At 44.5% G+C, this 18,201-nt stretch overlaps 1 protein-coding gene across 1 annotated transcript; it reads right to left on the bottom strand.

The window, feature by feature from the left end:
- Positions 1-10,894: 10,894 nt before the first annotated feature.
- LOC132763402 (uncharacterized) lies at positions 10,895-16,379 on the bottom strand. The gene is made up of 2 exons (XM_060756841.2): positions 14,432-16,379; positions 10,895-13,313 (listed from the first exon to the last, which is right to left on the bottom strand). The coding sequence occupies exons 1-2, from the start codon at positions 15,940-15,942 to the stop codon at positions 11,381-11,383; spliced, it is 3,444 nt and encodes a 1,147-aa protein (XP_060612824.2). The 5' UTR covers positions 15,943-16,379; the 3' UTR covers positions 10,895-11,380.
- Positions 16,380-18,201: the final 1,822 nt, after the last annotated feature.

Genomic DNA, 18,201 nt, shown 5'->3' with positions numbered 1-18,201 from the left:
AGAAGGGTTTGGTGGACATTGACCTTGAGTTTGGGAGTTGTAGTTCACCTACATCCAGAGAGCGCTGTGGACTCAAACAATGGTGGATCTGGACCAAACTTGGCACATGTACTCAATATGCCCAAATGTGAACATGGTTTGGGGGAAATAGACCTTGGCATTTGGGAGTTGTAGTTGCTGGGATTTATAGTTCACCTACAATCAAAAAGCATTCAATACGCCCAACAAGGATGGAATTGAACGAATCTTGGCAAACATGACTTCCATGAGCAACAGAAAATACTGGAAGAGTTTGGTGGGCATTGACCTTGAGTTTGGGAGCTGTAGTTCACCTACATCCAGAGAGCGCTGTGGACTCAAACAATGGTGGATCTGGACCAAACTTGGCACATGTACTCAATATGCCCAAATGTGAACATGGTTTGGGGGAAATAGACCTTGGCATTTGGGAGTTGTAGTTGCTGGGATTTATAGTTCACCTACAATCAAAGATTATTCTGAACCGTGCCAACAATAGAATTGGGCCAAACTTCTCACACAGAATCCCCATGACCAACAGAAAATACTGTGTTTTCTGATGGTCTTTGGTGACCCCTCTGACAACCCCTCATGACCCCCCAGGGGTCCCGACCCCCAGGTTGAGATAAACTAATGCATATGAAGGAAGGTCCTTTCCAGACTGTCCTTAAACCGCAGATCTCAATGGGAGAATTGCGTGCTTCTTTCCCTGCGAGCATTGTTAGGAAGGATTAGGATTAGGATTATTAGGACCCAGTAATTAGGATTATTATTACCCACAGCCACAGGTGAGAGTACTACTATTACTACTACTACTATTATTATTACCACCCATAGCATTGAGCCGTGGCACTTATTATTAGCATTATTATTACACACAGCCACAAGAGTATTATTATTATTATCTGTAGCATTGAGCCATGGTACTTATTATTAGGACTAGGATTATTATTACTCACGGGCTGATGCTATCATCATCATCATGATCATCATCACTGAGCATTGAATAATAATAGTAATACTTTTATTACCCATAGCATTGAGCCATGGCACTTAGAATTAGGATTATTATTATCCATAGCCATGAGTATATTGTTAAAGGAGTTTGAAGAAAAATTCTCACAGAACAAAACGGAACAGATGGAAATAACAACTGAAATGATCAGCAAACAAGTGCAAAAAGTCAAGAACTCACTCCCACATAGTTGGATCATCAAGTGCCTAGACGCCATCGGGATTTGTAAAAACGTTGGCACTTTTACTGAAAATATGATGAAGCACTGGAAAGCTGACTTCAATTAAAGAACCTGCTTTAATTGAAATCAATAATCGGAAACTTCTCAAAGCACAGCAGACAAAGAGTCAGTACAAGAAAACTGCACTCCAAACCAGAGCTGACAGCTGGCACAACAAAGCCTTACATGGGCAGTTCCATGGGAAGACTGAAGGAAAAGTTGACAAGGAGAAGACCTGGTGATGGCTCACGAATGGAACCTCGAAGAAGGAGACAGAAAAAGGCCTGATTCTTGCAGCCCAGGAGCAAGCCATCAGAACAAAGGCCATCAAGGCCAGGATTGAAAAATCAGCAGATGACCCAAAATGCAGACTGTGCAAGGAAGCTGATGAAACCACAGACCATCTCCTCAGCTGTTGCAAGAAAATCGCACAGACAGACTACAAACAGAGGCACAACTCTGCGGCGCAAATGATTCACTGGAACATATGTCACAAGGACCACCTGCCAGGAGTAAAGAACTGGTGGGATCATAAACCCGTAAAGGTTGTGGAAAATGAACACACAAAAATACTGTGGGACTTTCGAATCCAGACTGAACACAATACATCAGACATCACGATTGTGGAAAAGAAAAAAGTCTGGATTATTGAGGTCGCCATACCGGGTGACAGTCGCATTGAGGAAAAACAACAGGAAAAACTCAGCCGCTATCAAGACCTCAAAATTGAACCGCAAAGGCTCTGGCATCAACCAATACAGATGGTCCCAGTAGTCATTGGCACACTGGGAGCCATGCCAAAAGACCTCAGCAGGCATTTGGAAACAATACACATCGACACAATCACAATCTGTCAACTGCAAAAGGCCACCTGACTTGGATCTGCATGCATCATTCACAAATATACAGTCCTAGACACTTGAGAAGTGTTTGACTTGTGATTTTGTGATATGAAATCCAGCATATAGATCTCGTTTGCTGTGACATACTGTGCTTCTGTGTCAATAATAATACTTTTATTACCCTCTGCATTGAGCCATGGCACTTACAACTAGTATTAGGATTATTATTACTCACAGACTGCTATCATCATCATCATCATCATCGAGCATTGAATAATAATAATAATAATAATAATAATAATAATGATATAACCCATAGCATTGAGTCATGGCAATTATTATTATTATTAGGATTATTATTACAGCCACGAGTGAAGCTATCATCATCATCGTCATTTAGCATTGAATAATAATAATAATAATTATTATTATTATATTACTCGTAGCATTGAACCATGGCAATTATTATCAGGATTAGGATTATTATTACCCACAGCCACGAGTGAGGCTATTATTATTATTATTATTATTATTATTATTATCATCATCATCATCACCATTGAGCATTGAATAATAATAATATTAATAATAACAACAAAACCCATAGTATTGGGCCATGGTACTTATTATTAGGATTCGGATTATTATTACTCACAACCACGAGTGAGGCTATCATCATCATGCATTCAATAATAAAAATAATCCTAATCCTAATAATAATGATGATAATAATAATACTGTTATTGCCCATAGCATTGAATGATGGCAATTATTATTAGGATTAATATTACCCACAGCCACGAGTGAGGCTATTATTATTATTATTATTATTATTATTATCATCATCATCATCACCATCATCATTGAGCATTTAATAATAATAATAATAATAATAATAATAATAACAACACCCATAGTATTGAGCCATGGCACTTATTATTAGGATTTGGATTATTATTACTCACAACTACAAATGAGGCTATCATCATCATGCATTCAATAATAAAAATAATCCTAATCCTAATAATAATAATAATACTGTTATTGCCCATAGCATTGAGTCATGGCACTTATTATTAGGATTATTAGGACAAAATTTGCAAAAAAATTCTATGGGTAATAATAATCCTAATCCTAATAATACTACTACTACTAATAATAATAATAATAATAATAATAATACTGTTATTGCCCATAGCATTGAGTCATGGCCCTGTTTACCTCTCCGAACGTATTCTCCCCTATGAACCATCAAGACCACTAAGATCGTCTGGAGGGGCCCTGCTCTCGGTTCCTCCGCCTGCACAAGCACGGCTGGTGGGGACGAGGGACAGGGCCTTCTCGATGGTGGCCCCTCGACTTTGGAACTCCCTGCCATTAGAGATCAGAACTGCCCCCTCCCTCATGACGTTCAGGAAACTAACAAAGACCTGGTTGTGGAACGCGGCATTTGACAACTGATTTAATTCTTTGCCCACATGAAAGGAGGATGATGAATGTGATTGTGATAGTGTTGGACGATTTGGCTCTTTTAACTGGGATGATAATGTTTTAATGTGTATGATGCTGATATTTTAATCGTGTAATGAAGTGGCATTGTGTTGTTATTGTATTTTTTTGTATGTTAACACATGTTGTGAACCGGTCCGAATCCCTCTTTGAAGGTGAGAGGGTCGGTATATAAAAACTCGAAATAAATAAATAAATAAAATGGCACTTATTATTAGGATTAGGATAATTATTAACCATAGAACATTTTTTTTGCAAATTTTGTTAGACATTATTATTATTATTATTATTATTATTATTATTATTATTATTAGGATGGTGCATTTCCCCAGCTTGGTATGCAACTGACTGCAAGAGCGTACCAATGAGACTAGAGGGACCTCTTATTCAGAAGCGCAGTCCTTTGTGAAATATTAATCTCTTTCGGCAGCCACTTAGTGGGATTAAATGGCGGGAGGGGAGGCTGCTTTAACATGCCAAGGAAGGGCCAAACCACCTTCCTCCGCCTTGGCCTGCCTCCCATTTCTCCCATGCCTGTTTTTGCAAAGGACCTTCTGCCAAAGGACGCCGGTTCCCAGACTCTGCCGAGGACGATCGGACTGCAAATGAATAAATGTCTGAATGTTCTCCGGCCTTCTTTTGGCCGCCTTGCAGCCTGGAGCCAAGCCAATGAAAGCCGGATTCAAGCCCGCAAGATGATAACACTACGCCACACCACTTGTTGTTCCTGGGTTATCAATGTCATTTCCTCATTGTGATGAGGAGATATTGGAAAAATGGATATTTATTGATTGATTTATGCATAAAAATCATATGTACTTTAAATGTATAGGAAAATCTAGTTCCCTCTGTGTAGCAAGAATGCTAACAGCAAGCAAGCTGCTTGTCTCCAAAAGGGGCTGAAGAGAAGGGGGGTATGCATTCCAGGAGAGAGATAAGACACAGGCTGGTACATCTAGGCTCTAAGTAAGAAGCCTCTTGACAAGTCAGAGGGCCCCTTTGATGGATGAATGTAAGCACAAGCAAGAAGGAGGGGGACATTCCATGCTTGCTTTTCAGCAAGACACAGAGACATGTTTTTGCATGTTGGAGGGGGAACCTGATATTCTTATGATGCCAGGATGACGTAGGGATGATGATGATTGTATGAAGACGTATGTTCTTTGTTTCATTCCGATTGGAGACTATAAAAGGCCAGTCCGCACCTTGATCGGGGCTCTGGGTTTTGATTTTTGGGACATGAGTCCACCAGAGTCACCAGCTGGATAAATAAAGCCGTTCTTTTCTGATCTCCAGAAAGGATGTCTCTTGGTAATTATCTCTCCTTTCCTCAAAACCTGTTTCCCTGCCATTTCAATTGGAGTCTAATTTTTCATATTTTGTGACATAGTATAATAGAGAAATAACATTGCAGCATTGCTTCAAGGCTTCTTAATCAGAGGGCCAGGTCACAGTCCCTCAAACTGTTGGAGGGCCGGATTATAATTTGAAAAAAAAAAACACGAATGAATTCCTATACACACTGAACATATCTTATTTGTAGTGCAAAACACTTAAAATAATACAATAATTAAAATGAAGAACAATTTTAACAAATATAAACTTAGCATTTCAGATGGAAGTGTGGTCCTGCTTTTGGCTGATGAGATAGGGTTGTTGTTGTTGTTGTGTGCTTTCAAGTCATTTCAGACTTAGGTTGACCCTGAGTGAGGGCCGGATAAATGACCTTGGAGGGCCGTATCCGGCCCCCGGGCCTTAGTTTGAGGAGCCCTGCTCTAAACCATTGCCTCCTCCTCAGAAAAATGTATAATATCACAAAGGATGACCACCCCTGCTACAAAACAGGAGCTTTTTTGTTGAGTGCCAGGGCCAGAGAAGCAGATGACGAAAACAGAAGAACAGCCTGCCTCAAGGGAGCATGCTTGCTCCATCCATGTTTAACATTTACACAAATTATTATTACCACCTCTATTTAATTCCTATCATTATCTCTAACGTGTCATCATGTCTTATTTATCAGCATCATTATTACCTTTAATGTTTATCTCTATATTATTATTTTTATTACCACCTCTATTTAATTACTATCCTTCTCTCTAATGTGTCATCATTGTCATCATGTCTAATTTATCAGCATCACTATTACCTTTAATTTTTATCTATTATTATTATTATTAATATTATTACCTCTATTTAATTACTATCCTTATCTCTAATGTGTCATCACAGGCATGTAGCCCGAAATTCTCATGGTGGTTCGCGAAAAGGCGTAACTGGTGCATTATTTAAACTGTTATGTTTATTTATATCATGATCTGTTCACCATACTCAATATATCCCATATGCATGGGGGTATTGGGGTAACTATACAAAAGGTTTGGTAGGCTAGACCCTCTTTCACTCAGACTCAGCCCCCCCCCCCCGAAACAAACTCACCCCCCCTCACCGAATCGAAATCCTGGCTACGGGCCTGTGTCATCATATCTAATTTATCAGTATTATTACCTTTTTTATCTCTATATTACTATTATTACACCTCTATTTAATTACTATCATTATCTCTAATGTGTCATCATGTCTAATTTATCAGCATCATCATTACCTTTATTTATCTTTATATTATTATTATTATATTATTATTATTATTATTATTATTACCACCTCTATTTAATTACTATCATTATCTCTAATGTGTCATGTCTAATTTATCAGCATAACTATTACATTTAATTTTTATCTCTATATTATTATTATTATTATTCCCACCTCTATTTAATTACTATCATGATCTCTAATGTGTCATCATGTCTAATTTATCAGCATCATTATTATCTTTATTTTTTATCTCTATATTATTATTAACTCTATTTAATTACTATCCTTCTCTCTAATGTGTCATCATGTCTAATTTATCAGCATCATCATTAATTTTTTATCTCTATAGTATTATTATTATTATTATTATTTCCACCTCTATTTAATTTCTATCATTATCTCTAATGTCATCATGTCTAATTTATCAGCATCATTATTACCTTTAATTTTTTATCTCTACATTATTATTATTATTATTATTACCTCTATTTAATTACTACCCTTCTCTCTAATGTGTCATGTCTAATTTATCAGCATCATTACCTTTATTTATCTCTTTATTATTATTATTATTATTATTATTATTACCACCTCTATTTAATTACTATCATTATTTCTAATGTGTCATCATGTCTAATTTATCAGCATCATTATTACCTTTAATTTTTTATCTCTATATTATTATTATTATTATTATTATTATTATTATTATTATTATCTTGAAATCTAGTACTAATTGCGTAACTGCATTATGCCAGGAATGTACGCACTCTGCTTTCCCAATGTTCATTCCTTATTTGTGACCGAGATATTCCGTGAAATGTGCTGGGAATGATAGGGGACGGGACTCCTCGGATTCCCTGGCGCTGAGCCGCAATGGGACACCATTCCTCCTCCATTACCTAGCCTTTGGACCCGGGAGATATAGCTAGACCGTAATGACAATGCCCTGCTATCAATACATCCAATTACAGCATCTGTTTGGCATACATTTGCACTCAAGAGAGACCCACTCAAAGCCTTCCAAGCAGACACTAAGCAGTGCCAGGGGAATCTCATTAGCTGAGAATGATTTGGACTACATAACAAATTTAAACAAAGAAAATTAGAGGGAGAATATGAGACGGAGGAGATATTTTAACCGCACTGGCAGGACTAATATACGAGGGTTGAATGACAAGTAATGCCTCCACCTTCATTACTTGGGTTTGGAAGGGAATATTTTAATGAATCAAACACAGAAATAATCCTTAGAGTGTGCTCTTTGACGACCACTATTCACTTTCCCACCTAATCACCAGACAATTGGATACGTTTCTGCCAACAATGAAGAAGTTTTCTGAAGCCATCACAGAAGAAGTCGACACTCTGTTTCCCCAGCAAGCGTCTCTCTGAGTCTACTGAACAAGCCAGTACCTGCCACATGCCAGTACTGCCATCTGTTGAGGAGTTATGAAGGTGGAGGCATTAGTTTTCACTTTAACAACTCAGATGTGCTGCTGGTCAGGCAAGGAGCTCTGAAAAACCCACTGTGAGCACAATTGAGTAATAGAAATTGAGATAGATAGATAGAATAGCAACTGAATAATTGAGCTATTGAGTTATAGATAGATATTGAGTTATTAAGAAAGGCAACTGAGACTTATTTATTTATTGATCGTGTCATCAGCAACCATACCATTGTATTATATTTCTAACAGAACAAAACAAACAAACACACAGATTTAAAAAAACCGCAGAATTTGTGAACTTGGTAGTTGATTAAATGTCCTTTGACCAGTATCTGGCCACTTGGAGTGCCTCTGGTGTTGCCGCAAGAAGGTCCTCCCTTGTGCATGTGGCAGGGCTCAGGGTGCATTGCAGCAGGTGGTCAGTGGTTTGCTCTTCTCCACACTCGCATGTCAAGGATTCCACTCTGTAGCCCCATTTCTGAAGGTTGGTTCTGCACCTCGTGGTGCCAAAGCACAGTCTGATCAGTGCCTTCCAAGTCGCCCAGTCTTCTGTGTGCCCAGGGGGGAGTCTCTCATCTGGTATCACCCATGGATTGAGGTGCTGGGTTTGGGCCTGCCACTTTTGGACTCTCGCTTGCTGAGGTGTTCCAGCGAGTGTCTCTGTAGATCTAAGAAAACTATGTCTTGATTTCAGTCGTTGACATGCTGTCTGATACCCAAACAAGGGATGCGCTGGAGATGTCTCTGCCTTGGTCCTTTCACTATTGGCTGCTACTTCCCGGCGGATGTCAGGTGGTGCAATACCAGCTAAGCAGTGTAATTTCTCCAGTGGTGTGGGTCGCAGACACCCTGTGATAATGCGGCATGTCTCTTAAGAGCCACATCTACTGTTTTAGCGTGGTGAGATGTGTTCCACACTGGGCATGCATACTCAGCAGCAGAGTAGCATAGTGCAAGGGCAATGTCTTCACTGTGTCTGGTTGTGATCCCCAGGTTGTGCCAGTCAGCTTTTGTATGATGTTGTTTCTAGCGCCCACTTTTTGCTTGATGTTCAGGCAGTGCTTCTTGAAGGTCAGAGCACGGTCCAGGGTGACTCCCAGGTATTTGGGTGTGTTGCAATGCTCCAGTGGGATCCCTTCCCAGGTAATAATCCTCAGAGCTCGGGATGCTTGTCTGTTCTTAAGGTGAAAGGCACATGTCTGTGTTTTAGATGGGTTAGGGATCAGTTGGTTTTCCCTGTAATAGGCAGTAAGAGCACCTAGAGCTTTGGAGTGCTTCTTTTCAATCATCTCAAAGCTCCCTGCTTGAGCAGTAATGGCATGATCATTAGCATAGATGAAACTCTCTGTCCCTTCTGGCAGTGGCTGGTCATTTGTGTAGATGTTGAACATGGATGGAGCAAGCACGCTCCCCTGAGGCAGGCCGTTCTTCTGTTTCCTCCATCTGCTTCTCTGGCCCTGGAACTCAACAAAAAAGCTCCTGTTTTGTAGCAGGTTTCCTATGAGGCGGGTGAGGGGGTCGTCCTTTGTGATACTATACATTTTTCTCAGGAGGAGGCGGTGGTGGTTCACAGTCTCATAGGCTGCGGACAAGTCTATGAAGACAGCTCCTGTGATCTGCTGCCTTTCAAAGCCATCTTGTATGTGCTGAGTCAGGCAACTGAGATAAAGAGAAGCTTATTGAGATTATATAGTTATTGAAGAAAGCTATTGGAGAGAAAAGAGCCTCTGATGTGCTGTTGGTCAGGCAGGGAGCTCTGAAAAACCCATTGTGAGTACAACTGAGTAATAGAAATTGAGATAGATAGATAGATAGATAGAATAGCAACTGAATAATTGAGCTATTAAGTTATAGATAGATATTGAGTTATTAAGAAAGGCAACTGAGATAAAGAGAAGCTTATTGAGATACTATAGTAATTGAAGAAAGCTATTGAGTTATAGAGAGATATTGAGATAGTAATTGAGTAATTGAGAGAGAGAAATAGCTATTGAGTACTATTGAGTATTACTTCATCTCCAAAACCGACCTTATGCTTAGATAGAGAAAAACCTGTTTTTTCTAACCATAGCAGTGCAAGGTTAGGGCGAAATATCTCAGGATTTTTTCTACCATTTGGAGAAAGGTTACCTCAGTAATGGAAGAAAAAATGGAAAGAAAGAACATCTCTACGGTTTCTCAAATTGACTGTTTGTGTTGTAACTTTATCAAGCTGTGCCAAGTCTGCCAAGGACTTTGGAAATAAATTTTTGTTGATATTCATATCTTGACTGGCATCAGTTACTGAAAGTATTGAGTTGTTATTATTATTGATAATTTTATATGTTTTATTTTAATGGCTTGTTTTGTTGTGATTATTGCTTGTATTGTTGTGTTCGGGCTCAGCCTCATGTAAGCCACGCCGAGTCCCTTGGGGAGATGGTAGTGGGGTACAAATAAAGTGTTATTATTATTATTTATTATTAATATTATTATTGCTTCAAAGAAAGACTCCCAGCAGTTCACCCAGATAAAGAGAGAAGCACATCTTAGTTTTAACGTTACAGCGTCTGGGTGTGACGGCACAATCTATATATATATAAATGCTCTGTGCGTCATGAGTACCTTAAAAACAAAAGAACCAATAAATGAAATCACACCAAATTTGGCAACAAAACGTCTCACAACACAAGGAGTGACCATCACTCAAAAAATTACGATTTTGTCATTTGGGAGTTGTAGTTGCTGGGATTTATAGTACACCTACAATCAAAGAGCACTCTGAACTCCACCAACGATGGAATTAAACGAGTCTTGGCACATGGTTCTCCCATGACCAACAGAAAATACTGGAAGGGTTTGGTGGGCAGCGTCCTTTGGTTTTGGAGTTGTAGTTCACCTACATCCAGGCACTACTATGGACTCACAGTGATGGATCTGGATCAAACTCTACATGAATACCCAATATGCCCAAATGTGAACACTGGTGGAGTTTGGGGAACATAGACTCTTGACATTTGGGAGTTGTAGTTGCTGGGATTTATAGTTCACCTACAATCACAGAGCATTCTGAACCCCACCAACGATAGAATTGGGCCAAACCTCCCACACAGAACCCCCATGTGGGCCACAGCAACGCATGGCAGGGGATGGCTAGTTATTATTATTATTTGGACAAAAATGAAAAAACAATGAGGTTTGAGACACCTGCTCCTGACACGCCGGGTCTCGTGAACACCTTTGGCGAAAGTCCAAGGCCCAGGCATAGGAATCATAGAAATCTTTATTAATTTTTATTAATATACAGCACAATACGTTCGACATCGGAAACGTAAACGATGCCGAGGGTGGCACTGCCCATCAGTGAGGCCTGATTATACAAAATCAAGCTTACAGTACTTGCAAAATATATATTTTAATAGAGGAATATATTTAATAGAGGGATATTTGCGACTAGCATTCTGATCTAAAGTCTGGCAGAATCGTTTTCGGACCATTGCTGACGATGTGAGCCTCCCAAAGCTCATTTGCTGGGAAGCGGTTGCAAGGAACAATCAAGCTTCCTGATCAGCGTGACATCAATAGTAATGGTTGTTTATCACTCTGCTGAGACCAGGTTATGCATTTGCAACGGCCCGGCAAGGTGAAAACGGAAAGATAAGAAGACCTAACGCAAATCAACACAACGGAAGAGAGTACACAAGCTCTCTTCCTGCTTCGGCACATTAAGAGGGAGTTGTGGGGTTTTATATCATTGGAAGAACGGGCTTCCCTTCAAGAGATCCCCGGCAGACTGGAAGCCGAGAAGCTCCCCGGAGAAGCTCTTGAGCTCCTTCTGCAAGCGCTTCAAGGCGGGAGACGTTGGCTTCGTCTTGTAGGTGACCTCCGTCAAGAGTTTCTCCGCCAAGTAGTGGAGCCACAAGATGTTGCTGTGCGGGAAGTAGTCGGCCCACTCATTGCCGTTCTCCTCTCTCATTTGGCGGTAGACGTCGAACTGGTAGTCGCCTCGGCCTTGGAAGACCTCCTCGTCGGTGGAGAGGTCGCAGTAGACCGTCAGCCCGTCCCGCTCCAGCCGGGAGAAGGTGTAGTCAATGATGCTGACCAGGATGCCGCGCGTGGGGAAAGCGAGGGTCTCGCCCTTCAGCCTGACGCTCACTTCCTTCCGGGCAGTGCTCTTGACAAGCACGTTTCCCCAGTGGAGGTCCCGGTGCTCGAAGCGCAGGGCCTCCTCCGCCACGGCCAGCGAGGCCGCCACTTGTTGCAGGACGCTCTTCGCGGTGGCCACCGAGCCCAGCTTCCGCTTGCGCATGTTCTCCAAGTCGGTGCCTCCGTCCTCGAACTCCAGCACCATGAAGAGTTGCCGGGCCTCGAAAAAGTCCGGCCGGTCGTTCTCGGAGGTGCGGCGCCGGTGGAATTCGTCCCAGGCGTCCAGGAGGGCCTCAGGGTAAGCGCCCTGCACGCAGTGGACGGAATGCAGCCGGATGAATCCCGACACTTGGTTCTCCTCCTCGCCGTCCTCCGCCAAGAGGCTGAGCTCCTTGGAAATTATAATCTCCGGGAGAATCTCGCCAAAGGTCTTCTGGGGCTCGCCATTGACCCTCTCGGCGCCTTCGATGGGGATGATCTTCAAGGCCACGGCCCCCCGCTCGCCCTCGGCCCGAAAGACTTCCCCAAAGACCCCTTCCCCGATTTTCTCGCACTTGCGCATCGTCCGGAGAGGGAGGCACTCTTCGAAGGAGATGGGCCCCTTCTGCTGGCATTCCCCGTACACCTTTTCCGCGTCCGTCGGCATCGCCTGCGACACGGAGAACGGCGACAGCAGGACCATGGAGGAGGAAGGGCAAATGGAATAGCTCATCCTTTGGGTGAAAGGGCTCTGCGGGGTTTCGTTCCCATAAAGGCGGAAGGAGCCGCCCGCCCCGATGCTGCTGCCGATGAAACTCTCCGACTCGGAGAGGATTTTCTTCTTCTTATGGAAGGAGAACGTGGCTCGGATCCTCCGCCACAGAGCGGAATTCTGAAACGAGGATTCGGGAGACAGAAATGACAACGCCAGGTTGTTGTTGTTGTCGTCATCCACTTGATTCTGCAGGGATTGCTCCACCTGCTGCTTCTTCTTTCCGTGCCGCTCTTTGGGTTTCTTTTGTTGACCCCACCGCTTGGAACTGAAACCACTGATACACGCCTTCCTCCCAGTTGTTGCTGTATTGCAAACAGGGGGCGCCTGACGGGTGCTCCTGGCAGGCAGGTTGCAGGGGGATCTGGGCCGGGAAGCATCTTCTGTCTTCTCGGAATGGCAATCCAACACCTGCTCTTCGTAACACTTGCTAGCCAACCAATTGGGAACGGCTTGATTGTCTAACACCACTATAGGCTGGAGAAGAGGGCTCTTCCCGTCAATCCTGCCCTCACCCAACTCTTCAGAGGAAGTGCTGCCCAGCTCAGTCGGTGCCTTCTTCGTCCGCTGTCTCTTCTGGACAAGAGGTGCGTGCTCTCTCGGCAAGGAAAGGGCAAGCTTGCCATCGCTGAATCGGGCCTGCAGCTGGCAAGCTCCCTTTGAAGGGCACGTCTCAGTCTTTAGTGGCACAGCCGTCGTTTGGTCTTGGACTGAAGCTACAAAGTCTTCCTGTTGCCCCGAGGACGGTCTCCCCCTGCCAGGCGTTGCTGTGGCCCAGTCTGGTGATCTGGAAAATAAAGTAATGAGAAAGTGTTGGTAGCTAATATATGTAATTTCTTTATGTTTGTGGGCAAACAGTATTTCTTGTTGTTTATTTGTCAGTGTTGATGTGGAGAGTGTCTGGTGTGCCTACTCTGAAACATGCAACATATAATTGTCCCTCTTTAGGGGTCCCTTTCAAATCTATGATACTATATCTGTCATATACATATATGTGTGTGAATCATATATCTCTCTATATCTATGGCTGGATGGCTCTTTGTCAGGAGGGCTTTGATTATGTTTTCTCTATTTCTTTATCATGTTATTTAGTAACTGTTTTATTTTGTTATTTCATGTATTTTATTTTTGCTTCTTTGTATTTTATTTTGCTGTACTGGCCTCACGTTAGCTGCCCCAAGTCCCCTTTGGGGAGATGGTGGCGGGGTACAAATAAAGATTATTATTATTATTTGAAACGCAACAAGATGAGTCCACAGCAGACACTCTGCTGGCTGTTGTATTGGATCACACATCAGACTCTTCCTGTGTGATATATCAGCAAATAATGCATGCAGATCCCAGTAAGGTGGCATTCTGGAGCTGGCAGATGGTAATCTTGTCAGCGCCGATTGTGTTTAAGTGCAGGCCAAGGTCTTTAGGCACTGCACCCAGTGTGCCGATCACCACTGGGACCACTTGACTGGCTTGTGCCAGAGTCTTTGCAGTTCGATTTTTAAATCCTCATATCGTGTCAGCTTTTCATTATTATTATTATTATTGCCCTGGTGAAGAGAGTTGGACTGGATGGCCTTAAGGTAGAATTTTCCAACCTGGGAGTTGTGAAGGGGTGTCAGAAGGGTCACCAAAGACCACCAGAAAACACAGTATTTTCTACTGGTCATGGGGGTTCTGTGTGGGAAATTTGGCCATTATCTATCGGTGGTGAGGCTCAGAATGCTCTTTGATTGTAGGTGAACTATAAATCCCAGTAACTACAATTCCCAAATGTCAAGATCTATTTTCCCCAAACTCTCATCTATGTTCATATTTGAGGACACTTTCCCCTTGCTCCAAATGTAATTCGGTTGCTTGGTGAGGAGGCTTTGAAACAATAGATCAGCTTCAGGGTCTTTCCAGTAGTACCTTGAGGGTTGTGACTGTGCAGAAGAGTCACTTTCGTCTTCCCGGCGCCTTGAGGACGTTTTCTCCTTACTCCGGATATCCTGAGGCTGCAGAGAGTTATTTTGAAATGGAGGATCGGCCAGAGAGTCATCCTGATGGTGCCTCGGGGACTGTGGCTGTGCAAAAGAATCACTTTGGTATTCCTGGTGCCTCAAGGATGCTTTCTCCTTACTCCAAATGTCTTGAGGCTGTGCAGCTGCATCACTTCGGTCTTCCCGGTGCCTCAGGGATGGTTTTTCCTTCCTCCAAATGTCTCGAGGCTGCGCAGCTGAATCACTTTGGTATTCCCAGTTCCTCAGGGATGCCTTCTTGCTCCAAATGTCTCGAGGCTGCGCAGCTGAATCACTTTGGTCTTCCCAGTGTCTCAGGGATGCCTTCTCCTTGCTCCAAGTGTCACTAAGTTGCTCTGTGGAGCAGTGTTGGAACGGCGAATCAGCTACAGAGCCTTCCCATCGCCTCGAGGACGCTTCCCCTGTGCTCAGCAGTGCAGAGGGATGACTGTGTTCTTGGGCATAGAGGGGCGCTTCTGCGCAACGGTCCTTCTCCTGCTTGCTCCGGATGTTGTTTGCTCGCTTGGTGGGGTGACTCTGAAATGGCGGAGAGTCCTCTCGGTGGTGCCTTGAGGACTGTGGCCGCGTAGCTGAATCCCTTTGCTTTTCCGCTGAGGTATGACGTTCCCCGTAGAAGGGTGCTTCTGCACAAAGGTCCTTCTCCTGCTTGCTCCAGATGTCGTTTGATGGAGTGGTGGAGTGACTCTGAAATGGTGGAGAGTCCTCTTGGTGGTGCCTTGAAGAGTATGGCTGCGTAGCAGAATCCTTAGGGGACGCTTCTGCTGAGGGACGACGTTCCCCGTAGATGGGTGCTTCTGCGCAAAGGTCCTTCTCGTCGTCTTCGTCCTCCTCGTCGAAGAAGGAGGAAGCCTCGCTGTCGTGGTCTGGAGGGCCGTCTTCCTTCTGGAAGCCGTAGAAGGCGTCCCAAAGGCCCAGCCCTTCTCCGGGATTAGACCTGGCCGCGGTTTGGGGCGTGCTGCAGAGGAGGGGGGCCTCTCCGTGGGCCGGAAGCGGCGAGGGAACCCGCCTTGGCTGGGCCTTCCTCCGGAGGGTGATGTTCCTGCGCAAAGGTGTTGGTGGCACCAGGTTCTCCTTGGGGCCCTTCTCCTCCTCCTCCTCCTTCTTCCTGGGAGGCCTGGCCCTCTTCTTCCCCTTTCTCTGAGGCCTGGCTCTCTCCTTCCTCGTCCTCTGAGGCCTTCCCTTCCTCCTCTCCTTCTCTGGAGGCAGGAAATCCGGATCCTCGAAGGAGGCCCCTGCTGAGGAGGCGCTGGAGCTGAAGATCCGCTTCCTGTCCTCTCCCAGGTCTCCTCCTCCAAGGGCGGCCGGGGGGAACCACTCCAGGGCTGGACGGGCCCTCAAGCCCCGGCCTGGCCTACTCCCCTTCAGGCCCGTGTAGGTTCTCAGCAGCCGGGGACGCTCCATGCCCTTCCTTCCGCCTCAAGCGCCCGCCGCCATTTCAAACAACCCCAACTCTCGCGGGGAAAGCGCCGCCCTCGCGAGAGCTCCGCCAGCAGCCAATCCGGAGGCGAGGACGAAAAGAGAGCGCGGCCAATCCAATATGGCTTCTCGAGACGTCACTTCCGGGTGCCGTTCGAAGCCCAATCACAGAGCTTATCTTTTCATCAGTCCATAGAGGAAAAGGTTTTCAATGTGCGAGCCTCAACTTCCGGTTCCCATTCGAAGCCCAATCAGAGTACTTCTCCGCTCAACAGGTTATAGAGGGAAGGGTTTCGAGTGTAGGAACAACTTCCGGTATCAATTCGAAGCCCAATCAGGGTGATTCTCCGCTCAGCAGGTTATAGAGGAGAGAGTTCCGAATGTACGAATCTTAACTTCCGGTATCAATTCGAAGCCCAATCAGGGTGCTTCTCCATCAGTAGGTTATAGAGGAAGGGGTTTCGAGTGTACGAGCCTCAACTTCCGGTTCCAATTCGAACACCAATCAGAGTACTTCTCCGCTCAGCAGGTTATAGAGGAGAGAGTTCCGAGTGTACGAACCTCACCTTCCGGTATCAATTGGAAGACCAATCAGAGTCCCGCTCAACAGGATAGAGAGGTTATAGAGAGGAGGGTTTCGAGTGTACGAGACTCCATTTCCGGTATCAATTCGAAGCCCAATCAGGATTACTTACTTAGGCGATCCCTCATTTTCCGAGGATGATCAACAGGTTATAGAGGAGAGGGTTTCGAGTGTGCGAGCTTCCACTTCCGGTTCCAATTCGAAGCCCAATCAGGGTGTTTTTCGGTTAACAAGTTATAGAGACTGTTTCGAGTGTGCGAGCTTCCACTTCCGGCATCAATTCGAAGCCCAATCAGAGTACTTCTCCGCTCAACAGGTTATAGAGGAGAGAGTTTCGAGTGTACGAACCTCAACTTCCGGTATCAATTCGAAGCCCAATCAGGGTGCTTCTCCGCTCGGCAGGTCATAGAGGAGAGGGTTTCGAGTGTACGAGCCTCAACTTCCGGTTCTAATTCGAAGACCAATCAGAGCTCCGCTCAACAGGTTATAGAGGAAAGAGTTCCGAGTATACGAGCCTCTACGTCCGGTTCCAATTCGAACCCCAATCACAGTACTTTCCCGCTCAGCAAGTTATAGAGGAAAGAGTTTCCAGTGTGCGAACCTCAACTTCCGGTATCAATTCGAAGCCCAATGAGGGTACATCTCCGCTCAACAGGTCAAAGAGGAGATGGATTCGCGTGTACGAGCTTCCACTTCCGGTATCAATTCGACGCCCAATCTGAGTGCTTCTTCGCTCAGAAGGTTATAGAGGAGAGAGTTCCGAGTGTGCCAGCCTCAACTTCCGGATTCCATTCAAAGTCACTCTGATTGCATTCATAGTAGGCCGCTCCTCCATTCCTCCCCTCCCTCCCCTTCTTTGCAAACTCCCGCGAGACGCTCCGAAGTCGCACGAGAGTTGGGACTTTTTTCCCCTCCCGGGAGGATTTCCTTTTCATTCCGAACAGACAAATGGCAGTGGAGGGAGAGGAGGAAGAGTGCGAACTCCCGCGAGAACTGCGGTATTCAATCTCGCGAGAGTGTGGGAAAGTGTTTCTAAACGCTCCCCCCGCCCTTTTCGTTTACACTTTGACGTCACGCAGTTAAAGGGACAGCATCATAATAATAGTCGAGGAATAGGAGGAACCCCAGGGGGCCATTCAGTCCAGGGTGGGAGAAAGAACTCTTGTCTGTTGGAGGCAAGTGTGAATGTTGACATTGGCCACCTTGCTTAGGATTGAATAGCCTTGCAGCTTCAAAGCCTGGCTGCTTCCTGCCTGGGGGAATCCTTTGTTAGGAGCTAGGAGAAAGATCTCTTGTTTGCTGAAAGAAAGTGTGAATGCTGCCATTGGCTATCTTGATTAGGATTAAATAGCCTTGCAGCTTCAAAGCCTTTCTGCTTCCAGCCTGGGGGAATCTTTTGTTGGGAGGTGGGAGAAAGACCTCTTGTCTGTTGGAGGTAAATATGAATGCTGCCATTGGCCACCTTGATTAGGATTGAATAGGCTTGCAGTTTCAAAGCCTGTCTGCTTCCAGCCTGGGGGAATCTTTTGTTGGGAGGTGTCTGTTGGAGGTAAATATGAATGCTGCCATTGGCCATCTTGATTAGCATTGAATGGCCTTGAAGCTAGTAGGCATTATTCCTTGTGTCAAGGAGGCATCTACCCGCACCTTCACCCACTTAA

The sequence above is a fragment of the Anolis sagrei genome, chromosome 11 (genome assembly GCF_037176765.1).
Source record: "Anolis sagrei isolate rAnoSag1 chromosome 11, rAnoSag1.mat, whole genome shotgun sequence".
In the NCBI taxonomy this organism is placed as follows: Eukaryota; Metazoa; Chordata; class Lepidosauria; order Squamata; family Dactyloidae; genus Anolis; species Anolis sagrei.
This window is presented reverse-complemented; position numbering and strand designations above follow the sequence as displayed.

What these genes read in the sequence shown, in the direction of transcription:
- LOC132763402 (XM_060756841.2), bottom strand. Translation starts at nt 15,942, where the DNA reads ATGGAGCGTCCCCGGCTGCTGAGAACCTACACGGGCCTGAAGGGGAGT. An exon ending in GCACAGTCACAACCCTCAAG is followed by an intron (nt 13,314 to 14,431) that starts GTACTACTGGAA and finishes TTTATTTTCCAG; the next exon opens with ATCACCAGACTGGGCCACAG.